The sequence below is a fragment of the Schistocerca serialis genome, chromosome 4 (genome assembly GCF_023864345.2).
Source record: "Schistocerca serialis cubense isolate TAMUIC-IGC-003099 chromosome 4, iqSchSeri2.2, whole genome shotgun sequence".
Taxonomy (NCBI): Eukaryota; Metazoa; Arthropoda; class Insecta; order Orthoptera; family Acrididae; genus Schistocerca; species Schistocerca serialis.
The window spans coordinates 156,942,171-156,954,671 of record NC_064641.1 but is presented as its reverse complement, the minus strand read 5'-3'; the positions used below and the strand labels follow the sequence as shown (position 1 = coordinate 156,954,671).

Here is a 12,501-nt window from a genome sequence, read left to right as displayed (position 1 = left end):
TTTCAGTTTTTCGGTTAACCATTAGAGTCTTCTAGCGATCACGATGTTGTTGTTGTGGTCTTCAGTCCTGAGACTGGTTTGATGCAGCTCTCCATGCTACTCTATCCTGTGCAAGCTTCTTCATCTCCCAGTACCTACTGCAGCCTACATCCTTCTGAATCTGCTTAGTGTATTCATCTCTTGGTCTCCCTCTACGATTTTTACCCTCCACGCTGCCCTCCAGTGCTAAATTGGTGATCCCTTGATGCCTCAGAACATGTCCTACCAATCGATCCCTTCTTATAGTCAAGTTGTGCCACAAACTCCTCTTCTCCCCAATTCTATTCAATACTTCATCATTAGTTATGTGATCTACCCATCTAATCTTCAGCATTCTTCTGTAGCATCAGATTTCGAAAGCTTCTATTCTCTTCTTGTCTAAACTGTTTATCGTCCATGTTTGACTTCCATACCTGGCTACACTCCATACAAATACTTTCAGAAACGACTTCCTGACACTTAAATTAATACTCGATGTTAACAAATTTCTCTTCTTCAGAAACACTTTCCTTGCCACTGCCAGTCTACATTTTATATCCTCTCTACTTCGGCCATCATCAGTTATTTTGCTCCCCAAATAGCAAAACTCCTTTACTACTTTAAGTGTCTCATTTCCTAATCTAATTCGCTCAGCATCACCCGATTTAATTCGACTACATTCCATTAGCCTCGTTTTGCTTTTGTTGGTGTTCATCTTATACCCTCCTTTCAAGACACAGTCCATTCCGTTCAGCTGCTCTTCGAAGTCCTTTGCTGTGTCTGACAGAATTACAATGTCATCGGCGAACCTCAAATTTTTTATTTCTTCTCCATGGATTTTAATACCTACTCCAAATTTTTCTTTTGTTTCCTTTACTGCTTGCTCAATATACTGATTGAATAACATCGGGGAGAGGCTACAACCCTGTATCACTCCCTTCCCGACCACTGTTTCCCTTTCGTGCCCCTCGACTCTTGTAACGGCCATCTGGTTTCTGTACAAATTGTAAATAGCCTTTCGCTCCCTGTATTTTACCCCTGCCACCTTTAAAATTTGAAAGAGAGTATTCCAGTCAAAATTGTCAAAAGCTTTCTCTAAGTCTACAAATGCTAGAAACGTAGGTTTGCCTTTTCTTAATCTAGCTTCTAAAATAAGTCGTAGGGTCAGTATTGCCTCACGTGTTCCAACATTTCTATGGAATCCAAACTGATCTTCCCCGAGGTCGGCTTGTATCAGTTTTTCCATTCGTCTGTAAAGAGTTCGCGTTAGTATTTTGCAGCTGTGACTTATTAAACTGATAGTTCGATAATTTTCACATCTGTCAACACTTGCTTTCTTTGGGATTGGAATTATTATATTCTTCTTGAAGTCTGAGGGAATTTTGCCAGTCTCATACATCTTGTTCACCAGATGGTAGAGTTTTGTCATGACTGGCTCTCCCAAGGCCATCAGTAGCTCTAATGGAATGTTGTCTACTCCCGGGGCCTTGTTTCGACTCAGGTCTTTCAGTGCTCTGTCAAACTCTTCACGCAGAATCGTATCTCCCATTTCATCTTCTTCTACATCCTCTTCCATTTCCATAATATTGTCCTCAAGTACATCGCCCTTGTATGGACCCTTTATATACTCCTTCCACCTTTCTGCTTTCCCTTCTTTGCTTAGAACTGGGTTTCCATCTGAGCTCTTGATATTTATACAAGTGGTTCCCTTTTCTCCAAAGGTCTCTTTAATTTTCCTGTAGGCAGTATCTATCTTACCCCTAGTGAGATAAGCCTCTACATCCTTACATTTGTCCTCTAGCCATGCCTGCTTAGCCATTTTGCACTTCCTGTCGATCTCATTTTTGAGACGTTTGTATTCCTTTTTGTCTTCTTCATTTACTGCATTTTTATATTTTCTCCTTTCATCAATTAAATTCAATATTTCTTCTGTTACCCAAGGATTTCTACCAGCCCTCGTCTTTTTACCTACTTGATCCTGTGCTGCCTTCACTACTTCATCCCTCAGAGCTACCCATTCTTCTTCTACTGTATTTCTTTGCCCCATTCCTGTCAACTGTTCCCTTAGGCTCTCCCTGAAACTCTGTACAACCTCTGGTTTAGTCAGTTTATCCAGGTCCCATCTTCTTAAATTTCCACCTTTTTGCAATTTCTTCAGTTTTAATCTACAGTTCATAACCAATAGATTGTGCTCAGAATCCACATATGCCCCTGGAAATGTCTTACAATTTAAAACCAGGTCCCTAAATCTCTGTCTTACCAATATATAATCTATCTGATACCTTTTAGTATCTCCAGGATTCTTCCATGTATACAACCTTCTTTTAGTTATTGTAACGCACAAAACGCCGTGGAACTTTTATATGTTGATAGAAATCAATATATTAGGGCTATTCGGAAAGTAAGTTCAGATTGAACGCGAAACGGAAACCACTTTGAAAATAAGAAATATTTTACCTGCAACAGTTAGCTACAGCTTCCAGCCACTGATGTACATAGTCACCACTCCGACTTAGACATTTGTCGTAGCGTTGTACCAACTTTCCAATACCTTCGTGATAGAAGGCAGCTGCCTATGCTTCGCGCCAATTGTCTACGCTCATCTATAGCTCGTGGTCTGTGCGAAAATGTCTTCATAGCCAGTAGTTAATGTGAGCAGAGATAACACACAGAGTGCAGGTGATAGAACCATACCCACCGAAAACACTGCAGGAGCATTTTCATTGCCCCAGCAGACTGCGACCGAGAATTGTCACACAATAGGAACCGTATGACAGTTCTGTTATGTGGGCTGCATAACATCAGGCAAAATCTCTCACCAGGACCTCATACTTTGCGGGAGACACTATTTTCTACACATCTTTATGCGCTCAACATGCGCTCAGAACTGGAAAGAGCGAAGTGATGTAACAGACAGGCATACTAGAGACACTGTCGACCACACACGTGCAAAGCTTTATTAAATTTTCCATTGCTTGACCGATCGGAACTTCCTCTCAGAATATCCCTCGTAAGAGTGTCAGTTTGCAAGCTTATTCTTGACGTTTGCACCTGACAGTTGCTGCTCAACAGAACATTATAGGAGCAGCGACTGTCAGACTTACAAACTCACACACTTATATTGATTTCTATCAACATATAAAAGCTCCAGGATGTTTTGTGCGTCAAAGAACTAGATTCAACACTTGAAACTGACAGCAAGTCGAAACAAGCCTGTAGTTTAAATAACTGAGCTAAATAAAATTGTTGCAGCTAAACTGGACTACAAATATTCTTGAATAATAGGTATGTCATTGCTGTATTGCAATGTGCTATAGCTGTGTTTAAATTGTTTTACTATGACGCTAGCCAAAATAATTACATAGCACGCCAGAAAACTGAGATACGAAAATTGGAAGCAAGAAAAAACCCTGCAACGTACATAAGCTACGAGGGATGCAACCAGCAATGTATATCTTTTTTGAGTTCATCTCCATACCACTAAAGGCGCTACTATCGGTCTGTGTTTCCCTCTTTTAGCATGGGAGCTGCGCTTTCTTGTTGTTCTGTGAGGCGTATCTAGCCACCAGAAAGGTTTACCCACCTAAAGATGTCCGGACAGATGCTCCGAGGAAATATTGTAGAATTTGCACGTCATCTGACGGCAGACCCGCGAAGACGATTTAGAGGAGGAGGAGGAGGAGGATATTAGTGTTTAACGACCCGTCGACAACGAGGTCATTAGAGACGGAGCGCAAGCGCGGGTGAGGGAAGGATGGGGAAGGAAATCGGCCGTGTCCTTTCAAAGGAACCAACCCGGCATTTTCCTGAAGCGATTTAGGGAAATAACGGAAAACCTAAATCAGGGTGGCCGAAGACGGGATTGAACCGTCGTCCTCCCGAATGAGAGTCCAGTGTGCTAACCACTGCGCCACCTCGCTCGGTGACGATTTAGAAGTTCAAATGCGTGTGAATTGGTTCAAATGGCTCTGAGCACTATGGGACTTAACACCTGAGGTCATCAGTCCCCTAGAACTTAGAACTACTTAAACCTAACCAACCTAAGGACATCACTCACATCCATGCCCGAGGCAGGATTCGAACCTGCGATCGTAGCGGTCGCGCGATTCCAGACCGAAGCGCCTAGAACCGCTTGGCCACACTGGCCGGCGTGTGTGAATTCCTAAGAGACCAAACTGCTGAGGTCATCGGCAACTATCCAGGGCGGACCACTGATAGTTACCGGGCTAAATATCTCACGAAATAAGTATCAAACGAAAAACTACAAAGAACGAAACTCGTCTGCCGCCCGGTGTGGCCGTGCGGTTCTAGGCGCTTCAGTCTGGAACCGCGTGACTGCTACGGTCGCAGGTTTGAATCCTACCTCGGGCATGGATGTTTGTGATGTCCTTAGGTTAGTTAGGTTTACGTAGTTCTAAGTTCTAGGGGACTGACGAGCTCAGATGTTAAGTCCCATAGAGCTCAGAGCCATTTGAAACTCGTCTAGCTTGAAGGGGGAAACCAGATGGCGCTATGGTTGGCCCGTTAGATGGCGCTGCCATAGGTCAAACTGATATCAAGTGCGTTTTTTAAAAAATAGGAACCCCCATTTTTTATTACACATTCGTGTAGTACGTAAAGAAATGTGAATTTTTTTAGGTGGACCACTTTTTTCGCTTTGTGATAGATGGCGCTGTAATAGTCACAAACGTATAAGTACGTGGTATCACGTAACATTCCGCCAGTGCGGACGGTATTTGCCTCGTGATACATTATCCGTGTTAAAATGGACCGTTTACCAATTGCGGAAAAGGTCGATATCGTGCCGATGTATGGCTATTGTGATCAAAATGCCCAACGGGCGTGTGCTATGTATGCTGCTCGGTATCCTGGACGACATCATCCAAGTGTCCGGACCGTTCGCCGGTTAGTTACGTTATTTAAGGAAACAGGAAGTGTTAGCTACATGTGAAACGTTAACCGCGACCTGCAACAAATGATGATGCCCAAGTAGGTGTTTTAGCTGCTGTCGCGGCTAATCCGCACATCAGTAGCAGACAAATTGCGCGAGAATCGGGAATCTCAAAAACGTCGGTGTTGAGAATGCTACATCAACAGCGATTGCATCCGTACCATATTTCTATGCACCAGGAATTGCATGGCAACGACTCTAAACGTCGTGTACAGTTCTGATACTGGGCACACGAGAAATTACGGGACGATGACAGATTTTTTGCACGCGTTCTATTTATCGACGAAGCGTCAGTCACCAACAGCGGTAACGTAAACTGGCATAATATGCACTATTGGGCAACGGGAAATCCACGATGGCTGCGACAAGTGGAACATCTGCGACCTTGGCGGGTTAATGTATGGTGCGGCATTATGGGAGGAAGGATAATTGGCCCCCCATATTATCGATGGCAATCTAAATGGTGCAATGTAGGCTGATTTTTTACGAAATGTTTTATCGATGTTACTACAAGATGTTTCACTGCATGGCAGAATGGCGATGTACTTCCAACATGATGGATGTCCGGCACATAGCTCGCGTGCGGTTGAAGCGCTATTGAATAGTATATTTCACGACAGGTGGATTGGTCGTCGAAGCACCATACCATGGCGCGCACGTTGACCGGTTCTGACGTCCCCGGATTTCTTTCTGTGGGGAAAGTTGGAGGATATTTGCCATTGTGATCCACCGACAACGCCTGACAACATGCGTCAGCGCATTGTCAATGCATGTGCGAACATTGCGGAAGGCGAACTACTCGGTGTGGAAAGGAATGTCATTACACGTATTGCCAAATGCACTGAGGTTGACGGACATCATTTTAAGCATTTATTGCATTAAAGTGGTATTCACAGGTAATCACGCTGTAACAGCATGCGTTCTCAGAAATGATAAGTTCACAAAGGTACGTGTATCACATTGGAACAACAGAAATAAAATGTTCAAACGTACCTACGTTCTGTATTTCAATTTAGAAAACCTACCTGTTACCAACTGTTCGTCTAAAATTGCGAGCCACATGTTTGTGACTATTACAGCGCCATCTGTCACAAAGCGAAAAAAGTGATCCAACTAAAACATTCATATTTCTTTACCTACTTTACGAATATGTAATAAAAAATGGGGGTTCCTATCTAAAAAAAACGCAGTTAATATCCGTTTGACCTACGGCAGCGCCATCTAGCGGGCCAGCCATAGCGCCATCTGGTTTCCCCCTTCAAGCTAGACAAGTTTCGTTCTTTGTAGTTTTTTCCTTCGACGCGTATTTCGTGAGATATTTGGCCTGGTCACGATCCATGGACCACCCTGTATTTACAAGTATTCAGCCCCTTGACTGGCAGTAGGGGAAGGCGGGGCAAGGCGGGGAGGTGGGGTAAGACGGGGAAGGGCTATAAGCTACACTTAGAGTGCTGCCATCTGTGGATAGCTACGTCAACATCATCAATACACAGGTCCCAGTGTGTTGACATTGTTGAACCTTAGTTTCGCGGCGGTTTCTGTGATCTTTGCAAGGTACGTACAATTGTTATACTGATTTGCAATCTTTTACACCTTTCGAGGTTCTAAAACATGTGTTTCGTGAACATTTGTCCAGACTGTAATATAGCACTGAATAGTACGTCTTATTGACAGTAAACTTCTGTGTCAGTAGTCAATGTTCACTAAATAGTGTTCACGTAGGCGTAACATAACCTGACAGCATGGTAGGGGGCAAGACGGGGTGGGGCAAGATGGGGAGCTTCCCCGTCTTGCCCCTACTATTTGTCCAACGATTACGTTCTTATCGTCTCATGTGTATACCTCACTGAGGGTTTGGATCACGTACATTATACGTTGAATACAATTGTAAATAGCCGCTGAAGAAGGCTGGATACGGCGTATTAGCTGCGGACGCTGGGCCCACGACACTTGTGCAGAGATAGAAAGTGATGATGGCTAGGCTGTCCACACTTGTGTACTATGTGAAAGTAAGAGGCCTAAATAAAACAAAATACCTAAGTCTAAAATTCGCAGAACCATTATTTCAAAACCTTATCGTCACACTATTTCATTATTCCAGTCCTTATTTAAGCTTTAGAGATGAATTCATGCTAGTTCCCCATCTTACCCCACATATGGGGCAAGACGGGGAATTGGTAGTTTACGTTTCAAATCGAGATATTTCTAACTAAATGTAACAAGTTTGCAGGTTTCTTTGCATGTTATTGTAATTCAATGGTTAAGTAAACAAATGAAAATCAACCCTACTTGAATTTGTTTATTTTTGTCCCTTTTGTAAGGGTTTAAAGTTAGCTTCCCCATCTTGCCCCGCCTTCCCCTATATGCTCACCTCTGTGTTGGCGGGAGACGCGTCGCTCTGCTGCTGCTGTTGTTGTTGTTGTTGCTGCTGCTGCTGCTGCTGCTGCTGCGGGCCGGCGACGACCCCGCCGCCCACGGGCACGGTGGCTGTGGCGCTGCTGGCGGTGTTGGTGTTGCTGGCGCTGTTGCTGCCAGTGGTGGGCCTGCGCGCGCGCCGCGCCAGCCAGCCCATGTGGCGCAGCTCGGCGCCGAGCGCGCGGCCCGCCTCGTGCAGCGCCTGCAGCGCCAGCACGCCCAGCGCAGAGTGCAGCGTGTGGAACCAGGCCGCCGCCTCGGCCGCGTCCGCCGCGCGCAGCACGCACGAGTGCACGCCGTCCGGCGAGTGCAGCTCCAGCGTGCGGTTCTCTGCGGGCACGCAAAGCGCTGCTGCTGAGTAGGGTGTTGTCGATAAAATACCGACACATCGATATTATCCAAAAGTATCGACGTACAGGGTGTGATCAATAAGTAGTAGGACTGAATTTCTGTAGCGCGAACGGAGCGGTGGAGGCGGGTCGAAGCGCCTGGGTGCGATAGTGGGGAGGCTTCCGGATAGACCGATTTTTTTTTCCAGTCGCCCGCAGGGAAACGGAGAGTGAGCACGTCGATTTTTGTGGTCCTACGAGGTTCAATAGTGCAGTCGTGTTTCAAGATGGAGAAAAGACCTCTCTAGTTTTATACAGGGTGGCGCAGATGGATCGGGTGGTTTTAAAATACTTGTCAAACTGTCAATTGTAAAGGTATTGGATTGAAATAAAGTGCAAAACGTGTAGTTACAATGGAAGTTTATTAACAAAAAAATAGTAATGTTAGTTTTTAAAAATTACATCCATCAAATGCCCTCCTTCTCGAGCGACGCATTCTTGGAGTCGGTCCTTAACGTTCCGCATTGCCCGCTCAAGCACATCACCAGGAATTGATGTGATTTCGGTGTGAATTGCTGCCTTCAACTCCTGAATGGTCCGGAGTTTGTTCATGTAGACCCTTGCTTTTAAATAGCCCCATAAGAAAAAGTCACATACCGTGAGGTCCGGTGAGCGAGGGGGCCAATGGACATCTCCATTACGGGAAATCAAACGGCCAGGGAACAGAGCGCGTACAGCTTGCATTGATATCCTAGCGGTATGTGCAGTTGCCCCGTCTTGTTGGAACCACATATTGCCCATGTCGTAATTGTTCTCTTCAAGTTGTGGGAGAAGAAAATCTTCAATCATGTTCACATAACGCTGCGAATTAACAGTAACCGCCTGCTCCCTTTCATTTTCAAAAAAGTAAGGACCAATTATCCCTACCTTAGAAACCCCACACCAAACCGTCACTTTGTCACTATGGAGAGGCCGTTGGTGTAGATCTCTTGGGTTAGTGTCGGCCCAGTAACGGCAATTTTGCTTGTTTACGTATCCGTTAATGTGAAAGTGAGCCTCGTCAGACATCATGATAATCAGGTTTACATCTTCCAATAACTCCAACATCTGTTGGCTAAACTGAAGCCTTTGAAGATGGTCTGTTGGGAGAATCTTCTGTACCAACAGGATTTTATAGGGGTGGAATTTCAGTTCTTCGTTAAGAATCCTTTGAAGGCTCCGACGTGACATTCCAAGAGCTTGAGCACGACGTCTCGTTGATCGACGTGGGCTCGCAGTGACATCGCGTCTCACACGCTCCACGTTCTCAGGCGTTGTTATTGTTGGCGGTCTAGGCGTCCATTTTGGAGCACATGAACCAGTAGTGCGGAAATTATGCACCCAACTCAATATCGTATCTCGCTTAGGAACACTACCGCGAGGTGGGATGTGGAAACGCCGGCGAAAGGCACGCGTCACAGCAACAATTGACTCGTTATTGCGTATGAACTCTTCCACTGCGAAAACACGATGCTCAACGGACCACGTAGCCATCGCGACTGACTGCCAGCCTGCAACTGAAACTTCCCGTCCCCCCCCCCCCCCCCACCACAGGACGAAGTCGCCGAACACCTGGCTCCCCCCCTCCAGACGTACAGTCCACTTCAAAACCACCCGATCCATCTGCGCCACCCTGTATATAAATTCAATGGGGATATTAATGAAAACTTACGTTAATGAGTACATATCATGAACGAGAACTCCTTAAAAAAATAAAACAAAAAAGAGGTTCAAATGGCGCTGAGTACTATGAGACTTAAATTCTGAGGTCATAAGTCCCCTAGAACTTAGAACTACTTAAACCTAACTAACCTAAGGACAGCACACACATCCATGCCCGAGGCAGGATTCGAACCTGCGCGGTTCCAGACTGTAGCGCCTAGAACCGCTCGGCCACTCCGGCCGGCTAGAACTCCTTCAAGTTTTGTTTAATGTTAGTAGACATCAACGTGGGATCCATTGCTTGCCCTGAACACATCGAGACGATATTCCACTTCTCGCCACGTATTCGCCAACATTTCAGGTATAACTGTTCCAACCGCCGCGACGATTCTTTCCCGTAAATGATTGACGTCGCTGATCTTTTCACTGTACACGACATTTTTTTATGTGGCCCCAAATGAAAAAGTCTGGGCTTAGTCGTGACCAAGGTATTGGGCCTTACGCTGTCAACATGTCACAGTAAACGTCTCCGTTTATTGTTTATGAAAGGACCAATCACACGATCTTCCATCAAACCGCACCAAACATTAGCTTTGGGAAGGTCACGTGGATGCTGAATACCTTCAGGTGGATGCTCTGCCCCCCAAATTCTGCAGTTATGACGATTAACTGTTCCACTGACATGAAAGGTAGCGTCATCAGAAAAGAGTTGCTCTCAACTGCACTGCACTGCACTGCACTGAAATGAGGCAACAGAAAAAAAACAGCACTGCTGCCGTCTCAAGATCTAGCAGACCTGCCAACTGCAGGGGAGCCGAACTTGGAGAGTTGATGAATCAAACAGCAGAAACTAGAACAGTGTACGTAACTTTGTACAGATTCTAGGACACATTAAAACTAGGAAGTTCTTTTTCAAATAACCTGTATCTCGAGCAGCGCTACGTCATCAAATTCTGAGTGAAATTCGAGAAAACCGCGACGATGCCCCTCGGAATGATTAAGGACGCCTGCGGAGATGCTGCCCTGAGTCGCTCAACAGTGTTCGAGTGGCACAAGGTGTTCTGGGAGGGGCGAGAGCTCGTCGAAGGCGACCAGCGCGTCACTCACTCGTCAATGTTAAGGACTGACGAAAATGTAGCCGAAGTGAAGACGCTCCTGGACTCTGACCGGCGCTTAAACATGCGCCTGATTGTTGATGAGTTGATTCCGTTCGGTGTTGTTGTTGTTGTTGTGATCGTCAGTCCTGATACTGGTTTGATGCACCTCTCCATGCTACTATATCCTGTGTAAGCTTCTTCATCTCCCAGTACCTACTGCAACCTACATCCTTCTGAATCTGCTTAGTGTATTCATCTCTTGGTCTCCCTCTACAATTTTTACCCTCCACGCTGCCCTCCAATGCTAAATTTGTGATCCCTTGATGCCTCAGAACATGTCCTACAAACCGATCCCTTCTTCTAGTCAAGTTGTGCCACAAACTCCTCTTCTCCCCAATCCTATTCAATACCTCCTCATTAGTCACGTGATCTACCCATCTGATCTTCAGCGTTCTTCTGCAGCACCACATTTTGAAAGCTTCTATTCTCTTCTTGTCTAAACTATTAATCGTCCATGTTTCACTTTCATACATGGCTACACTCCATACAAATACTTTCAGAAACCACTTCCTGACTCTTAAATCAATACTGGATGTTAACAAATTTCTCTTCTTCAGAAACACTTTCCTTGCCACTGCCAGTCTACATTTTATATCCTCTCTACTTCGACCATCATCAGTTATTTTGCTCCCCAAATAGCAAAACTCCTTTACTACTTTAATTGTCTCATTTCCTAATCTAATTCCCTCAGCATCACCCGACTTCATTCGACTACATTCCATTAGCCTCGTTTTGCTTTTGTTGATGTTCATTTTATACACTCCCTTCAAGACACTGTCCATTCCGTTCAACTGCTCTTCCAAGTCCTTTGCTGTCTCTGACAGAATTACAACGTCATCGGCGAACCTCAAAGTTTTTATTTCTTCTCCATGGATTTTAATACCTACTCCGAACTTTTCTTTTGTTTCCTTTATTGCTTGCTCAATATACAGATTGAACAGCATCGGGGATAGGCTACAACCCTTCCCAACCATTACTTCCCTTTCATGCCCCTCGACTCTCATAACTAACATCTGCATTCTATACAAATTGTAAATTGCCTTTCGATCCCTGTATTTTACCCCTGCCATCTTCAGAATTTGAAAGAGATTATTCCAATCAACATTGTCAAAAGCTTTCTCCAAGTCTACAAATGCTAGAAACGTAGGTTTGCCTTCCCTTAATCTAGTTTCTAAGATAAGTCTTAGGGTCAGTATTGCTTCACGTGTTCCGATACTTCTACGGAATCCAAACTGATCTTCCCCGAGGTCGGCATCTACTAGTTTTTCCATTCGTCTGTAAAGAACTCGCGTTAGTATTTTGCAGCTGTGACTTAGTAAACTGATAGTTCGGTAATTTTCACACCTGTCAACACCTGCTCTCTTTGGGATTGGAATTATTATATTTTTCTTGAAGTCTGAGGGTATTTCGTCTGTCTCATACATCTTGCTCACCAGATGGTAGAGTTTTGTCAGGACTGGCTCTCCCAAGGCTGTCAGTAGTTCTAATGAAATGTTGTCTACTCCGGGGGCCTTGTTCGGTACCATCCAAAAAATTGTTACCAAGGATTTGGCCGTGAGAAAGGAGTACGCCAAGTTTGTGCCAAAAATTCAGAGTGACGAACTAAAACTGAATGGTGTGCAAATTTACCAGGAAATTTTGAACTGTGTCCAAGAAAACCCATATTTTCTTCAGAATGTGATTACCGGTGACGAATAGCGGTGTTTTCAATACGGTCCGGCGACCAAACGCCAGAGCGCCGAGTGGCACACACCGCCAATTCCCCGCGTCCGAAGAAAAATGGTTCAAATGGCTCTGAGCACTATGCGACTTAACTTCTGAGGTCATCAGTCGCCTAGAACTTAGAACTACTTAAACCTAACTAACCTAAGGACATCACACACGTCCATGCCCGAGGCAGGATACGAACAGTGCGACCGTAGGGGTCGCT

At 45.0% G+C, this 12,501-nt stretch overlaps 1 protein-coding gene across 1 annotated transcript in view; it reads right to left on the bottom strand.

Moving 5' to 3' along the window:
* Positions 1-12,501, bottom strand: part of LOC126474330 (beta-2-syntrophin) — a 320,895-nt gene that overhangs the window by 64,208 nt on the left and 244,186 nt on the right. The window contains exon 3 of the mRNA XM_050101797.1: positions 7,341-7,714. Within this exon, the coding sequence (XP_049957754.1) occupies positions 7,341-7,714 (374 nt within the window). The remainder of the gene's footprint in view (positions 1-7,340; positions 7,715-12,501) is intronic.